The 17,467-nt window shown below is 37.1% G+C and overlaps 1 protein-coding gene across 4 annotated transcripts in view; it reads left to right on the plus strand.

The window, feature by feature from the left end:
* Positions 1–790: 790 nt before the first annotated feature.
* Retn (retained) overlaps positions 791–17,467 on the plus strand; it is a 104,222-nt gene continuing 87,545 nt past the window's right edge. For all 4 annotated transcript variants that reach the window (XM_072900969.1, XM_072900971.1, XM_072900970.1 and 1 more), the window contains exon 1: positions 791–2,073. In XM_072900969.1, coding sequence (XP_072757070.1) covers positions 1,936–2,073 — 138 coding nt within the window. In that variant the 5' untranslated portion in view covers positions 791–1,935. The remainder of the gene's footprint in view (positions 2,074–17,467) is intronic.

Genomic DNA, 17,467 nt, shown 5'->3' on the forward strand with positions numbered 1-17,467 from the left:
AAATTTAGATCTCATTGCCAAATATTAATCACAAGTATAATTGTCCTTGACAATAAGCCTTAAAGATAGGCATCATAGAAAAATTTTCTGTCTAAGTTACACTAATAGTACAGATATAAATTCTGTCTCTATCATTTAAATTGATTAAGTACAAAATATATGTAGTATCACAATATTTGCTAATAATTTATCTGTTTCAGTTAAATTTTTACACCTAGAAAATTTTTGTTGAAGTTACAAAATCATTTTTTTGAGTGTATGGTTTTTTATATACTTTATAATTGTATATATACATATTCTGGACAGTTACAACATTGTTCCTTGTTAAAATATTTCAAAGAATCCGTCTATAAAAGGAAATGCATATATGCATATTTTATAATAATAAAATAATAAAAATGAGTTTTTTTTTTACTGTAAACATGAACTTTAGAGAAGATTAGAGTGGTTTTTTTACGGCATCGTGTGACGAATAACGCATTTTTCATCAAATTGCGTTGGATTAATAATTAAATATTGTACGGAATATTGTCTGGGAAAAGCGCGGGAAGAAGAGAAAAGAGAAAATATTCCCCGGAAGAAGAGAGTATCGAAAGGGAGGCGGCGAATAAAGGGCGGTGACTATCGCTCTGTCGCCTGACGCCTACCCAGAGCTTGCTCATGCGCAGCACCGACTGCGTCCGCCTTTATGACTATGTTCACGTACGTGTTTCTTTTTCCGCAGGGAGGGGAGACGGTAGAGGGAGCGTGACTCGCTTAGCGCTATTGAATCGACTTCAGATCGCGCTAGTACGTGAGAGCGCGCGCGCACGTTTCTCGCAGCCTCTCGCCCTTTTCGCGCCGCCAGCGCTGACGCCGCGCCACGCCACGCCGGTTCGATTCTCGGTATTCGTGAGCCTGCAAACGTTGATCGCCAGCAAGAATCGTTCGCCTCGTTGTCCTTCATCGCCGACCTTAACTTATGTCGGGCCATCGAGCCCGCGATCGCGTTACGAACGCGGAAAAACGCCGGGGACGCTCGGATAATTTATTTATTGCATCGGACAATTTTCGATAACGGCACGCGTGACGGGTATCCTCTCCCTCCCTTTCCCCACCCCACCCCCTCTCACTCTTCCTGCTGCATCATCCCCGCTACATCATCCCCGCTTCCGCCCATTTGTGATTTCTCCCACTTGGCCAATCATTTCGATTTCCCTTCCCTTCCTCCCTCGTCCTTACTCTTTCCTTCCGATTCAGTTTACCAAGTTAGTTGTTTGAGGCAATGCGAGGTGTTCGCATCGTATCTTGGACAGCATTTTATCTCGTGGCATATATTCATAACTTTCTTTTCTCCTTTATTTTGTAATCTCATCGCATCTCGTAGAAATTAATTGTGTTGTGCGCGGATCTCTTCGGACGTTGTTGAGAACACCGGCATCGTTTTCGCGATAGTAGCGTGAGCGCGCGCGCGCGCGCTTAGCTTGCAAACGAGTGAAGAAGAACATAGAAGAGGGAGAAAGAGAAAGAGAAAGAGAAAGAGTGAGAGACACACTGAAAAGGAGACGGAAAGAAAAACAGACAAGAGACAGCCAAAACGAACTGTGCCTAAGGTATATACGTTCATCGATATCGTTCGACGCGGTCGTTTATTCGCTGCATCTTTGTTTCTTCGACAGCTCTCTCTCTCTCTGACGAAAGCGTCTGGCGTGAAGTTTTCCGTCGGGACTTTATTCGCGGCGACCAAATATCTTGTTGGCGCGGGACTATTTTATACTCGATTCGAACCTCGATAGACTCGAATCTGACCGCATACATACGTTGGACACCGCGTTGTCCTGAACTTTTAATAGCGCGTTATATATATATAATATATAACGCTCGTTTTGTGAATTCTCGTGTCGCAATAAATCAGTCAAAATTCGGGTGAAGAGTGATCCGAAGCCATCCTACGCGATGGACTCAGCCGATGAACAAGACGTTGAGAATCCCGGAGGGATGACCAACGGATCTAACGCTAATGCCACTAACGGAGGCCACGGGACAACCAACGGAGCTACCAACGGACAGCATCCGACACCGGAGGGTTCTTTGGTAAGTTTTTTTTTTTTTTTTTTTTTCCGTTTATGAACTTTCATGTACATCGTGTGTTATGCGTTTCACAGTCATTATTAATAAAATTAAATTAAGAAAATAAATGTATATTAATTGTTTCGTAGAGATTAAATTAATTGTAACGGTTACTCCGACGAACGCTATAGCATTTGTAATTTTCACGTCCTTTTTCGAATAGAATTTCTGTTAAGTGCTTTAAAAAATACGCATATCTTAATTGCCACGTTTCTAATAATGAATTTTGTTGGGTCCACTTCTCTCGACTGGTGTATATTAAGGGCTATTGTACACAAATTTACAACAGAATGAATAAATAAAAAACTAAGATAATTAATATTAAGAATTATTATTTATAATTGTTATTAAAATAAACTAATTGTAATAACTAATTATAATTAAAGATAAGATAATATTCTTATTCTATACTTTTATTCACAGTCCTTTTAATGTGGACCAATTCGGATTGTACACATTGTATTAAATTCACTATTAAAAAAGATTATTTGAATTTGTCATGAGTGAGTATAATATACTCTAACAGCACACATATTCAAAAGATGTTTATAAGAAATCCATAGAATGTTAAAACATATTTTAATATCCTGTGAATCTTTTATAAACATCTTTTGAACATATGTGCTGATAGGATAGTTTCTTCCTATCTTTTTTCTAAATCGTGGAAATTGGAAATCATCGAGAAAATTTGAGAAAAGATTTTAGAATTATGTAAAAAAAAAAATGAAAATTGTTTTTCCTGATTAAAAATGTCTCGAAAATCGCGTAATAGAATTTAAAATAATGTACTACGGCATACTGTGGTGTAATGTGATTGCGATGTTAATGTAAACTACCGAATACTACAAAATTGGTCGGAACTAAGCAGTTTACAATAAAGGCTTAGGATAAGAAAATACTGAGTGTATAAGAAATCTATTGTGTCACCTAACCACTGATGGTGTCACTTTTTGTAAGTATTCTGTGGTAATTTTAATTGAGTCCAAATATTGCTTCTATTTTCATTCGTAATTTTTTCTCATCTTTATGAATTTTAAAGGATTTTAATAAATTTAATTTATCTAAAAATTGAATTCTCTCTTTTTCATTTTATATTTCAAATAAATAGTGAAAGAACATTTTTTTTACTTAGAGGAAAAGACGAATTTTTGGCAAAACTATAGCTTGAAAATTTTAAAAGAATGATTTAACTGCCTAAAATATCAAACTACTAAACGTTAAATTGAAAATTGAATTCGAAAATAGGAGAAAAATTTCGGCTCAGGTAGTTTGGAGGGACACGAAATTTTTAAGTCATAAAATGCGCAATAATATCATTTTTTCTTGATTTAATCTCTTTTTCTCAAGAATTTATAATCGATTCACTTATTGTCTAATACTGAGATTTTTTCGAATATCTACAACTTTTAGGCAACAAAAACATATATATACATGTACACATATACATACTTATAAACTTTTTGATTTATATATATGATTAATATAGAGTATATAAATAATAAAGTAAAATCGAGTTTTATTAGATAAATTGTGTCAATAATAGAATATAAAAGTATTATATATTGTAGGAAAAAAAAATAAATTATATATATAACTAAAAAAACTCATTTTCAACATTATTATCGTGAAATGGAAATTTATATAACAAGGTATATATATAATCATGTATATCGAATTCATAGATTTCTTGATTAAATTTTGGTTTCAAATCCGGCATCTCAAACAAGTGTGACTTTGAACGGGTTGAGTAATACATTTTGAGTAGCCGCAATCGTGTGATCGCGTCGATAGAAATACATTAAAACGGTTCGATAACATGCGTCAGTGGAACGATATTAGTTTACAAACAACGCCAATCTCTCTCTCTCTCTCTCTCTCTCTCAACGCGCGGTCGGGAAATATTTCAGATCAAATATATATTTTATGTCCTTGATTATTCTCGTCCTCATAAAATTCACATTCCGACGTATTTATAAAAAGACTTTTGTCGAAATTCGAAAGAAAAAAGAAATGAAAAGAGAAAATATGTCTTGTTAAATTATTTTTAACTATTATAAATTATACGGTTATCATTTTTTTTTTAAACTTATAATTTCGCAATTGTTAATGCTGTTAATCTTTATTTTTTATTGATTACAAAATTTTTAAAAAATTATTGCGTTTTATTAGAAAAATTTAATAGCTACGCAGATGAAAAATATATATCGGGAAAAATAGAGATTATTAGTATTATTTGTAAAATTGGCAACACATTATCGCTAGCAAGAGATATTGAATGACATTGTGTTCTTCGTAAATATAAATATATATGTTTATATATAAATATATGTGCATCTCTCTCTCTCTCTGTAACAATTTGCACGTTTAATTATTTTTATGGTAAGAATCGAATCTCGTGAGAGCACAAGGAGATTTAAACTTTCGATTTTTTATTACATTCGAAATTATGTTTAAAATTACTCACACAATTCAAACGAAAAGAGAATTGGAGTAATAGCGGAACCTAGTATTAAGTGTTCTATGCACGCGGAGCGTAAATAATTGCTGCAATCTATATTAATAGCGGTAATTTATTTGAAATCTCAAGGAGTGCTAATTTACTACGATTTCCATTGTAATGCTTTCTGACATTAATAAGCGTTCAAAAATTAATCTGATAGTATTTTCCAAATTTATCAAATCTACATTGTAATTTTTAATATCTTATTCAAAAAAAAATTATCAATTTTTTTAAAGAAATTTTTACAATCCTATATACATCATTTAGTAACTTGACTTTAGTCGGAACGTAATACAGAAACGAAACGCAATTGATTTCTAAATGTATACTAATTAACCAAAAGTAATTACGTTAATGTAGACGACAAAAGAGCTCCTATCTCTCCTGTACGTTCAACATACTCAATTTTTCTAGGTCATTAGCAGTAATGGTTATATTTGATACTATTTCAATTATTATCTACGAGATGATTGTACTTAATACCTTTGTATATTTTGGTTTCTTTAATTTGTACCTCATAGTATTAGAATTTACAGCCTTCGTCTATCTAAGCGTATTTTATATTCCTGAATATTTAATGTATAATTGCCATCGTAAATTACTATCTACTGATTCGCGTGCTAGTCGTGAGCGAAATTTATAAAGCTCCAATTCACGCGCTAATATCTACAGTACGAGAATATATAGAGGCTCTCTCATTTCCCGCGATTCTGATTCGCACGAATTTGCGTGAACTCGTTAATCTTCGGAAACGTGCTAATCGTATCAATATATAGTTGAGAATATTCAAGAGAGCGTGCATGCGCAAGTAAGTAAACGTCTGATAATTTCGGTGCAACGGGAGAGAGTAATACCAGGAGAGATGTATCTCGACACACACACACACACACACACACACACACACATACGCTCGTTGTGTAGATGATAAGTAAAGGTGTAAAGCTGTAGGCTCTATGAAACTTATGTATGTGCGTTATCAGTGACACGATGACGCTGCCTGCGAAACGCGAGGGAAAAAGGAACGGAGGATGTGCGTGTGTATGTAGGAGTGAAACGGAGATAAGGAGGAAAGCGCGGCGAAAGGGAGAGAAAGATAGAGACTCGCGTGGAATATCGCGAAAGGTAGACGCCTGGAAGGAGGGAGAGGGGGGGGGGAGAGATTCGCGGTGTGCACGAACGACGCAAGGGCGGGGATTCCCCCTTCGGCCAATCGGATCGACTAGCGAATGCGCTCACCTACGGTTCTCGCTGCTCGTTCACCTGCAGACGCCATGTCGTGACGTCACATCTCATTACGACGGACCCTGGCGTTTGCGGTGAAGTCGCATTGTCGTCTAACGGCGGGTATCGCGCGCGTGTCCTTGATCGTGGACATTGTTCGCGAAATTTGTTGTTTCGGAATTTTCATTTTCACGTCTAAAATTTTGATTGTGCAACTCACATTTCATACACGTCTTTGTAATGTATTTCCCTCGCGGATAATGCTTCCTATATAATTTCCTTATATTTTCAATCTCAATTTTCTCACGTTTATGGGCTCTAAAAAATTTCGATTGGTTTAATTTATATAAGAAGTTGAACTCTCACTTTTTGTATTTCAAATAGGCAGTTTCTCACATTTAGAGATTTAAAAATGCAGCCTTCGGCAAAATTATAAAGTAGTTTCTCAAAAGAGAGTGTTCCGACTGCTTAAAATATTAAAGTAAATGTTAGATTAAAAATTGAGATTGAAAGTAAGAAAAAAATTTGATTTGAATTATTGAAAATCGAAAAATTAATAATCAATTGTTATCGTGATTGCAATCAAATTCTTATCAATCTATGCAATTTCTTATCTTTTTTAAATGATTTACGTGACGCATATTGCGTAATTGTTTATTATAACTATTCGATCGTTGGGTAAAAAAGATATAAAAAAGAAGAAATCTTACCATTACTCGTATATTCTTAAATCACGTATCTTCGACGTGTATTCGTGCAGTTAGAAAGGATTAGACAATTTATTAATGGAATGGCATTTAAAAGAAAATAATCCTGTTGATACGTCCTTGGAAATCTTTTTTAAAATTCGACATTTATTTTTCACGGAGTTGAAACATATATACAATGACATTTATTATACCAAAGAGAAACGGTATGCGTCTGAAGGATTCATGGAGAGTTACGATCTGCTCTATTATTCAGTTTTACGATAGGTCCAATAAAGATTTCATAATTAGATTTTGAAAGTAATAACCAGACCCTATAGAACCGGCCGAAGGTCAGTCCGAAAATTGCAAAGGCCAATCGCTCGTTTCTTTCTTTTCAAGGATGCATCCGTAAAATCGAATCGAAACGGAACGAGAATCTTTTTTAGAAGAGAGAGAAATTGACTCTACATCGTCCATGAAAGATATGCATTCGTGATTAAAAAATAATATAAAGGATATATATATTCTCTGCATATATATATATATTCATTCAAAGATCGATGAATAAATCTCTCGACGTGAATTTCATCGCGTGTTCAACATCTCGGAGAGAGTTGATGGAACGTTATTAATTAGGCGAGAAGACGAGCAGCGAGCAGACGGCGGCCGGGTTTCCGTTTCCCCCCCCCCCCCCCGCGGTGTCAAATTATTCGTACGCATCGGAGCGCGTCTCGGACGCGATTCGCAGGGAGGCGCGTGCATCCGCGCGTGATCCCGATTCAGCTGATGCGAGACGCGAGGCGCGAGGCGGTGAAGGTGCGAGCGAGGAAACCTGCGGCCTGTATACGCGTTCTCTCGTTCGTTGGTGGGGAATCACGGCGGCGGTGGCGACGGCGCAAGAGCATCGAAACGCGGCAGAGAGAGGGGCGTCCCTGAATGAAATGAAGAAAAAAAGAAAAACACGAGGAAGACTGAATGGCGATTGGTCCACGAGCGTCTCGCGGTCACGCCTCGCTTTTATCCGCGCACGTCGCGCGCCGTACACGTTACGCCGGCTTTTCTCTTGCCAGATGACCGCGAATCGATCATGTCCCCTGTATATGTATACATATAAAGTGAGGAATATTCCTCTGCCTCGTATCAGCCGCGATTGGTCGTAAGTTGGAGGAGAAACATTACCTCCGTCTCGTATTCACGTCTCTTGAATACTGCGGATTATTTTATTCAGAGAAAAAACATGTATGCGAATATAATATTTTATATTTTAATATTTCACACCTATTTTAATTTCATATTGAATATTTTTTCAAGATATATATTACTTAAATACACGTATAATATATGTATAATGTGTATATATAAGTCATATAATATTTCGACATAATATGTCTCTTGAGATGACGTTCGTGGAGAGAAAGGCGCGGAAAATATATCGGGAGCAAAGGCTTAAAAGTAAAGTATCATTACAGGGGTAAAGTTTTCTTTAACATGTCGGGATGTGGCGTGTCTAAGACTTGAGTAATCGGTCATTCGACTCGATATTATCGATACGTCCCGATGTAGAGAATGAAAAGACGAAGGGGGTCTGAAAGCGACAAGGCGAAAAGCTCGATACGATCGTCACGATTGCACAGCGAGTGTGCTATTCCACAATTCCACACGCCCTTTCGCGGGCAACGATTATCGATTATTTAATAACACCGATTTTATCGAAAACAACAGAAATGCAGCCTCTCTCCGTCTCCGTCAATGTCGAGCGAGTCCTATGTGTGAAGGAAGGTATATATTTCTTAACGATAACTTTTTTAAGTGGACTGAAAAAATGTTAAACTTTTACAATTCTAATAATACTAATAATAATAATGAAAATTGTATTTTTTCGCACGCCTCTATTTATTCATTATTACGTAAAATATTAATTTTGCTATGTAGATTTATACAATTATTATTACATTTAAATATGAATAACAAATGATCGAAATAATCGTAAATTTAATTCTGTCGTAAAACGTATGAAAATTTTATTTAGACGATGCTCGCGGTCGCTTATTTAATGACGCTATGAATGTCATTGATAAGAATTATTTATCAGAATATATATAAGGTTTTTATTGCATCGCATTCAAAATGACGCAAAGCTATATTTGAATCGATATTGCGCGTTTAGAAAATAATAAAATGTACGAAATGAAAGATGTCTGTAGTATGGGTATCTTGTTTTTATTAACGTGCGTTATAACAGTTAATTAATAATACGGCTTTGTATTATTCTTCTTCAAACGTGAAAATTGCTCAACTTTAAACGGAAGCATTAATACTGATAATTAAAGTTAATTAGCTTTTCCACGTCTTATCATATTTGTGTAGTTATCGTTCATCGCATTAAAACTAGTATACATCATGAATATATGTATATATAATTTGTACAAGGTGAGTGATGTATTCGACAAAAAATTGAGACTGATAATTTAGCCCTTATTGATAGAAGATGAATCATTATCGAATTTTTACTAGGAAAAAAAAAAAAAATGAGGTATCTATATATTTATAGTATATCTCTATATGTGTATATTCGCAGTTTATACTTCTATCGCCGTTTATATTATATTGTTATCGGAAGGTATAAAAAGACTGTTTTTAAACAGTCGTTAAATATTTATGCACGAGTCGAAATTTTTTTTACTTAAATCTAAATTTTTAATTAACATCTACTTTAAGATATTTATATGTATATATAAGCATCCTCTTTTAAAATTATTTAATCTTTGAAATTAATTTAGTCGAAAACCTTTCCGTTTTAAATTTTAACTGGGAAACTAATTAGTGATTATTCGACGTACAAAGGAATAATTCTTACATAAATTAAACTTTTATGGAAATCCTTTACCGAAAATCATAAAGATGAGAAAATTGAGGTTGAAATTTTGATCAAAGTGCTACAATTAACCTTTTAATTGCTAATTATTTCTTCCCTCTATAGTTATTCTGGAAATTTCCTTTTTTTCTAGCGGAAAAAACATATTTGACGTGTATCGAATATTAAAATTACAGTATAAATTAACCGTTTCTCACGCGTACGCGTTATGAAACACAGATTATTGATTCAACAAGCGTATAATGGCCCGTGTGAAACGCTATATTTGATCGTTAAGCCAGTCTTCTGTTCCAAACCGGCTTATTATATCTCGAGTATTATATCTCGCACCTCGCGAAGTGCAACCGCTAATTATTCCGTATTTCGACGAGTCTTAACTGCGCAGCTACTAGATTACTTTTAGAACATTATCTTGCGAGAATCATCCCTTTTATCCCGAAAAAGGATGTTTCTGATTTTATTTTTAGTGCATCTAAATTTATCGAAAAAAAAAGATATATCTTTTTCTTTGAGTCGATAAAGTATATATTTTGAAGAAAGCTTTAGCATCAGTTATGATAATAGATAACCTTTGAAATAGTTCTTCTTTTCGTAGAATTATGGCGTGCAATTGTGTCACTTTATGATTCTAAGAGACTGGTATAACAGAATATACAAGTAGTATTTCTTATTTTTTTAACTGATTTACAAAAGGTAAAAGTGGAAGCAAATGCGATTATCGTGAATAGATTGGGATATTTTGCATTAGATGACGTGTCAGCTTAGATATTTCGAGAAGAGCCGATATTTGTGAAGCGCGTTTGTTGTCTTCCTTGAGTCAAGTGGAACTTTGAAAGGTTAACACCCAATTGCCTGTCTCACCTCCTCTTGCCTCAGGAAAGGTATATGGGGAGGTAACTATTAAGCGAGTGATAGAGGGAGCTACTACTGAGACATCGAGGTGGTCGTGTATAGGGCCAGTTGAAAAAGGCCCCCTATAAGGGCAGATGGTTGGCACGAGCCTCTGATTCTCTTGCAGTTAAGACGTAGTCTAAGACGTCTAGACTATTTCTAGACACCTTTCTTTTCAGCCCCCCTTAAGCTCCGATATGTTTGACCTATGGAAGAATTTCTAGCGCCACTATATATCCTGCAAGAAGACCCTGCTTGCTGTGTTATGTCAGCAGCATGATAATTCTCGCATTTTTATTATATATATATATATATATTAAATTATTTTTTCCTCGAGAGTCATGTGTAGTTTACTCGCAAAAAAAAAAATTATTCAAGGAATTGCAAGTTAGTACAGTTTTCTATCGATGTCGTTTAGTGCATTCATTTAAATTTTTTCATGTACACTTATCTGTATTCATGGTAGATCGTGCAACAACCATCGTCGCAGTATTATTTACTCCTGAGCGTTTCTTCCTTTTTCCTGTCTCAATCAAGTACAATCACGGGGCGTTTATGTCGGCGAGCAACGTAAAACGATTTTATGGTATTTCGGTATAACTCTGCCTCTCCCCTCTCGGTTGAAATATTTAATTTGAGCCATCGCGTATATCACTCGCGGTCCTAAGTAAACTCGGACTGGATGGATGTCCGCGAGGCCGCTCGTTCGAGGGAAACGGGTTCTTAGTCGAACTCGTACAAACAACGAAGCCGGGAGACGCGCTTCGACAGACCACTGAGGTCCATGGGCTCTCGTGTTGACTCTTTGACTTTACTCGCGCCTCTTGCTCGCCTCCTTTCTCCTCTTTCCTTACTTGCTTCTCTTTCCTTACCTCTCCACCTGCTTTACCGAGGTCCATCGTTCTTCTGCACTTCGGAATCTCGCGGCTTCCTGCGGGTCGACCAGGTCGTCGACTTCTTACCTGACCGTTTCGTGGAACCGCGTGGAACAGGGGGGGAAAAAAAAGAGACGCTTAAATTTAATTTCGTGCTTATTTGATTAAGCAAAGTGGGGACACGATTTTGTGCTTCGAACCTAAACTCCTTTTAATTTTCCTCTTATACGTATTTAATTTTTGGAGCAGCTTTTGGCCCTTCCAAGCAAACGCTAATAAATCTCTCCATCGTACAGAGCTCTGACAGAGAAAGGATAAATAGTTTAGCGATGTATTTCGATCGAAGACGGCGGGGGGGGGGGGGGGGGGGCAATGACTGTTTGCGAGAAAAAAAAATGATCAGTTTCGTAAGATTGATCGTTGAAATAACTCTCCCTTAGCGTCTCAATCCCGTGTTTAACGCGCTAATGGTGATTTGTGCAACTAAGTGGGGGGGGGGGAGGGGGATACTTTGCGTACAGGGGTTCACGCGCGTTTACGTTCACGTAACGTGCAAAATTACGGAACGGACATAGCCCGGCCAAGTAAAATAGTGCCTTAACGCGCCCATTCACGTATTATTATCCGCACCAGTGCCTAGATAACATTGTCGCAATCGACGCAATTATATTTTTACGATTCTAGCCAAGGCTTCTATTCCGTGACTGTATTAATGCCCGGCGGAGTTATAACGCTCGAGAATCGCACCGGTTACTAACCTACTTGCGATTCCGGGAAACGCATGATAGTTTTCCTTTTTCCTCCCCTCTGTATCGTTTCGAACACTCGGAGAAGATATTAATATTTCTAACGTCGCGCTGAATTCAACATTCATCACTATTGCGGACGCCAAGCTCCTTTCCGCGGTGCGCGGTTGATGCAGAGATTCAATTTAACATCCATAACTTGTTTATTACTCGTCAAGATCAGGTATATTTGCGCCAGTCTATAACTGAATGTATAGCGAAGAAAACGAACGTAGACATTTGAAATCGCTCAGCAGGATAACTTATATATTGTAGTGTGATTTTCTTAGATAATAAAAAAATATCCAGCAAGGACAAAGAAACTGAAAAGAAAGAACAAAGGAAAAGGACATTTTGAAATGTCAGAGGGTATCCAAGCATTAGCGACTTACTATTCCTGAAAACATTATATTCTATTCATAGATCGGAGCCATATTTGGAAATCAAGAACCTGAAACTCTACGTTTTTGTATAATAATTGTCTCCAAGGATCAGACTGAAAATTTATTCAAATAGCTTGCTTTTTCTATTTCGTTTACAATAAGGCGTGTTAAATTTTCATTTATGGATTACGTGTACTAGCTTTTCCCAGTTGGAGGTACTTTCTTACACAGCACATGTTTCTCAAACATGACTAAAAGACGTGTCATTATTTTTTAGATATCTTTAAGATATCATTTGGCCTTTCTGTGTAATTGTTTCTTTTTCTTTTTCTTTCAAAAAATAAGCAGACCTAAAAATTACTTTCTTTGAAAACTTTGACACAAAACGTTTTTTTACGATCATTGTACAAAATTCTATAAGAAATCTCCGTCTCGCATTTAATTTGCAATATCGATAAATTTTCATACAGTTTAAAAGATTCATTCAAGCTCAGTCGCTAAACAAAAAAAAAGAGAATTTCATTCTAGAGGTATACATAGGGAAAGTTATCAACTATGTTGTGACTAACAATAAGACGGTAATAAAACGCTATTGCCGCATCAACTCGCAATTGCTACTTTGGTAATAATTATTCCCGGTATATACCGTTACGCTGCTGCTGGTATTAGAATATAATGCAACATATTATTAACTATATTTATGACCCTGGCAATTGATTTTGCTAGCGTGAGATATTATAATATTTTGCAATCATTCGCGCAAGATAGTCATTGAATGACGATTCGCCGACGTATTCGACTATCCGTTTTACTGGCGCCCTACTTTCGTCTCAATAAATCATAGTATCACACCTCAACGGCGATCGTCGACAGCGATCTCATTGTTTCAGAATTCTTCACCGTGAAATTATTGCAAAGAACTCCCGCTAATTCTCTGATGCAACCGAAAGGTTTAGACATTATATTACGATCGCATCGCAATTGCGCAAATGTAAATTTAATTGCGACATTTCCGATAACATTCGTCGCAGGTTTTGATTTACGACGAAAATTTCAGTAAAAGAATTTTAATTCTTAAATGACGAACATTTTTTTCCTCGGCGCCGATGATTTGTGAATTTCAGAATGTGCGGATTAGTGGATTTAGTAGACCCCAAAAAAAAAAATCGTCGGTGAAGATTAAACTCAAAGATTAGGCTGCTTTAAAATTTTAAAACTTGGATTGAAGCGGTTTGAATGAGAAAAATTTGCATCGAATGAATGTGCCTACAAGGCCGAAGCCTAGCGATTACAACGGAGATTTTGGCCGAATATATAGAAAAGATGAGAGCGCATTGAACGTTATAGATCAAAAACGAGTCGACGACGCCAAGACCATGGCCTTAGATTTTAGATGGATGAAGCTCGATCTCGATAGTCATTGTGTAAAATAACCCTGCATCTTTTTACTCACGGTGCAGGATGTAACCTTCTCAATGGGGGTTTATATTAAGATTCCTGATCGTCACAATGGTCAGTAGCTTTTTTCTCGTGATTTGTCTCTACGAATTGGAAAATTGAAAAGTCCTTGCCTGATGCTGAGATTCAATATATTCCCGATCTTACTAAATTTTTTGTGGATTATATTTTTAATCTTTGTATTTGATATGTTATATTATGAAATATTTCATCTGTTTGTATATATATATATATATATATATATATATATGAAAATTTCGCAAAAATATAAAAAAAGAAAAAAAAAGAAAAATTATTATTATTTTATAACAAGTAGTTACGTGCGTAGACTTTCCAAGAATCTTCGAGGTTATTTGAAGGGTATTTGAGATTGTACGGTAATATAAATATCTTTTCTTCTCCCTATCTGTATTCACAGTATCTTTCTCTTTTAATATTTTTAATATTTTAATTTAATATTAATAATATTTAATGTAATATTATTAATGTTTAATATTAAATTAATAATATTTAATATTATATATTTAATATTATTAATATTAAAATTATTATTTATTAATTTTTTTTATTTAATACAAAATCGATATAAAAATGTAAGCAAACTTTTTGTCCTCTATAAAGGAATACGGTTAAAGATGGCGACTAAAACTGGTTTGACTGCAACAGACCATAAATCTCACCGCTCGCGGAAAACTATGGAATCGGATCACGAGATCTTTTGAGAGAGATTGAATGTTCTCCTCATCTGTATTTAGGATACTGTGAGAGCCGCTGTTTTGCTCTTTCTCTCTCTCTCTCTCTCTCTCTCTCTCTCTCTCTCTCTCTCTCTCTCTCTCTCTCTCTTTCTGCGTTTCTTTCTTTGGCTAAAGGGACAGCAGCAGGATGGGTAGCACGTGCCCACCGTATGTTTCTGAAAAACATTCCGAGTCCTCGAAATTTCTAGAAAAAGTTCGATTTCCGCTCTTATGCCGATACGCATTTCATCTGTGTACATAAGATTAAACGTCGCCGCTGTAAAAGTTAATACGCGTACACTTCCGGATCCAATATATTCATAGCTCGTCCGAGATATAATTTTACTTTCAATTTCAATTTTCTTATTTGTGTAAATTTTTCCAAAATTTTGATAGATTTACTTTATATAAGAATTGAGCTTTTGTACATCTACATTATCAAATAATCAATAGACGAACAGTTTACAAAATTTACAATTAGAAATTCAAAAAATAAATTTTCGGCTAAATTATAATTACAAATTAAACAGTTTTCAAAAAGGATGATGAGCTGAGCGTGTTTTAAATATCAAAATAAATGTTGACTGAAAATTGTAACGAAGAGAGATAAAAGAAAAAATTCGACGTAATTTTTACTCGCTATCATTACATGCTCGTCATTAATTATTCTAGCGTGAGTCATTCTTATACATATTGATATCGTGACGTCGATGAAATATTCACTCGATGCGGGTATTGTGCCGCGTGTGCGCAAACTTGAGCGGCTGATTTAGAACATTATCATTACGACAGGTACGATAGGTACTATAGTGTATATCAAAATTGTGGTATTCTGTCGGTACCACGTATAATCACGCGCCGGAACAAGCTCGTCGTTGTTAACGACCGGTTTTAAAACTACGAACATATCGCGGTGACTTGGACGAGTCAATGTTCGCCTCCGCACGACAGAACGATCGCATGCTTGAAAAGCCGGTGCACGCTTTAACGATCACCCTTGCTGGCGCACAACATTTTGCCGCCTCTTCGATACGAAAATGGCTCGTGCAATCGCGTAATGAAGGGTTATTATCGATGCTTTAACGATCTTTGGACAGTTTTGAAAAGAATTAAATCCAGCTTCGTTTAGTGTATTCTTTCTAATAGACATATTTCTACATTCATTACTAGAGTAGAATATTTAATTGCGTGCCATACTATTGTCTGAGTGAATTTTAGAAAGTAGACAACAGAGTTAGCGATGATCAATGTAATTGCAGGTACGTATATATATTATTACAAAACCCAGAATGATTAAAAATTTCATGTTTCAAAATACATTAATATCTCTTGAATTTTTTTATATCATTTATTTTGATAAATGTGATATGCCTTGTTTCATCGAATTTCCCCGAAAAATTACAATTTTTGCAAAGAACGTTTGAATTATTTCCGATTTCGCGAAACCGATTCTTATCGAGAAATCCGCCAGACAGGCCCGTTAGTCCCACACCTCTCGGAGTTATTTGTAATAGCTTTACGCACATACGCGAGACGGGAGCCTCGTCGGCGCCTAACGTTTCTCGATTTTACTTGGCAATTTTTCACGCGTGTCACTGGGAAATCGTCACGCTTCGGAGTTATTTTTTAATGTGACGTAGACGCGGCTCTCCACTCCACTCGACTCCACTCCACTCCACTCCACTCCACTCCACTCCACTCCATTTGACTTGACTCGACTCGACTCAGCTCGGTTCGGCTCGGCTCAGCTTGGCCGCGCCGCGCCGCGCCGCGCCGCGTCGCGTCGCGTCGCATCCGCGCGGACAATAATTCCAACGTCCGTTTGCGGCAGCGATTGCATTCTGCCACCGAGGCATCATTGTCGCCCGCGGAATACAATTAGCAGTAAATTAGCATACGCCATCGGGACCGATAATAAAATCCTGCATATTATAACGATTGCATCGGATCTCACAATGCCGTTGTCGACCACAAATTATTAATTTAATGGCCCAGTCGACCCGCTGCTCCCTCGGCGAGGGAGGGGTATTACGACTCGGGAAGCGACGGCCGCTGGAAATTCTACGCTCGTTAGAAAAGAAGAAATTGTCTGGCCAGTCACGACTCTACCAGGCGGGACTCTATCGCTTTGTATTGTTGACGACACGCGTGTGCCGTTTCTCTATCTCGCGGATGTTTTTGGATTTTTCCGTAGCACGCGCCGACATCCCCTGTAATAGCTCGTTCGAGATGTCCGTCGTGAATTACAAATAATTTCCCAGTAGCCAAAGCGCGTCAAAACGGTTTAATACGAGGATATCGCGCATCGTCTACTCCGGGCTTAAGAAAGGCAGAGAAAGAGAGAGAGAGAGAGAGAGAGAGAAGGATAGAAAGGCGCGTTTTGCGGCGAGCAAAGTGCCGAGTAGTAAAGCGCAGGGGGTAGAAAGAGGAGAGGAAAGGAAAGGAAAGGAAAAAAAAAAAAAAAAAAAAAAAGAGCGAGATATTTCGGAGGTTATGCTCGTGGGGCCCGGGTGTCGCGCCATCAAACTTCGAAACGGGGGTTCGCCTCTTGACGTCTGGCGCGAGTTGCATTCGCTCGTAAAGGCGTCTCGTAACTCGAGGCGTTATAGACATCGTCGGGGGTATATAAACGTCTCATCCTATGTACTTACCGCCTATCTCTCTCTCTCTCTCTCTCTCTCTTTCCCCTCCCCCCACCCCTCCCCATCCCTCTTCTTTTCCTCCCGGTCTACTCCCTCTCGAACCTCCCCCTGCAGCTTATGTACATCACGTGGTGTACGCGTGTTGTACGCATCTCCACCACCGGCTCCGCGCCACCTTCTCTTCGGGATACATAATGCGATTCGAGGAGGAATATGTATGTACGTGCGCACCAACACCGGCTCTCTCTCGGTACATGTCACTACTACCTGTGCGAGAAATTCTATAGTGGTGCAGTTTTGACATT

This window comes from Anoplolepis gracilipes, chromosome 10 (assembly GCF_047496725.1).
Source record: "Anoplolepis gracilipes chromosome 10, ASM4749672v1, whole genome shotgun sequence".
Classification (NCBI taxonomy): Eukaryota; Metazoa; Arthropoda; class Insecta; order Hymenoptera; family Formicidae; genus Anoplolepis; species Anoplolepis gracilipes.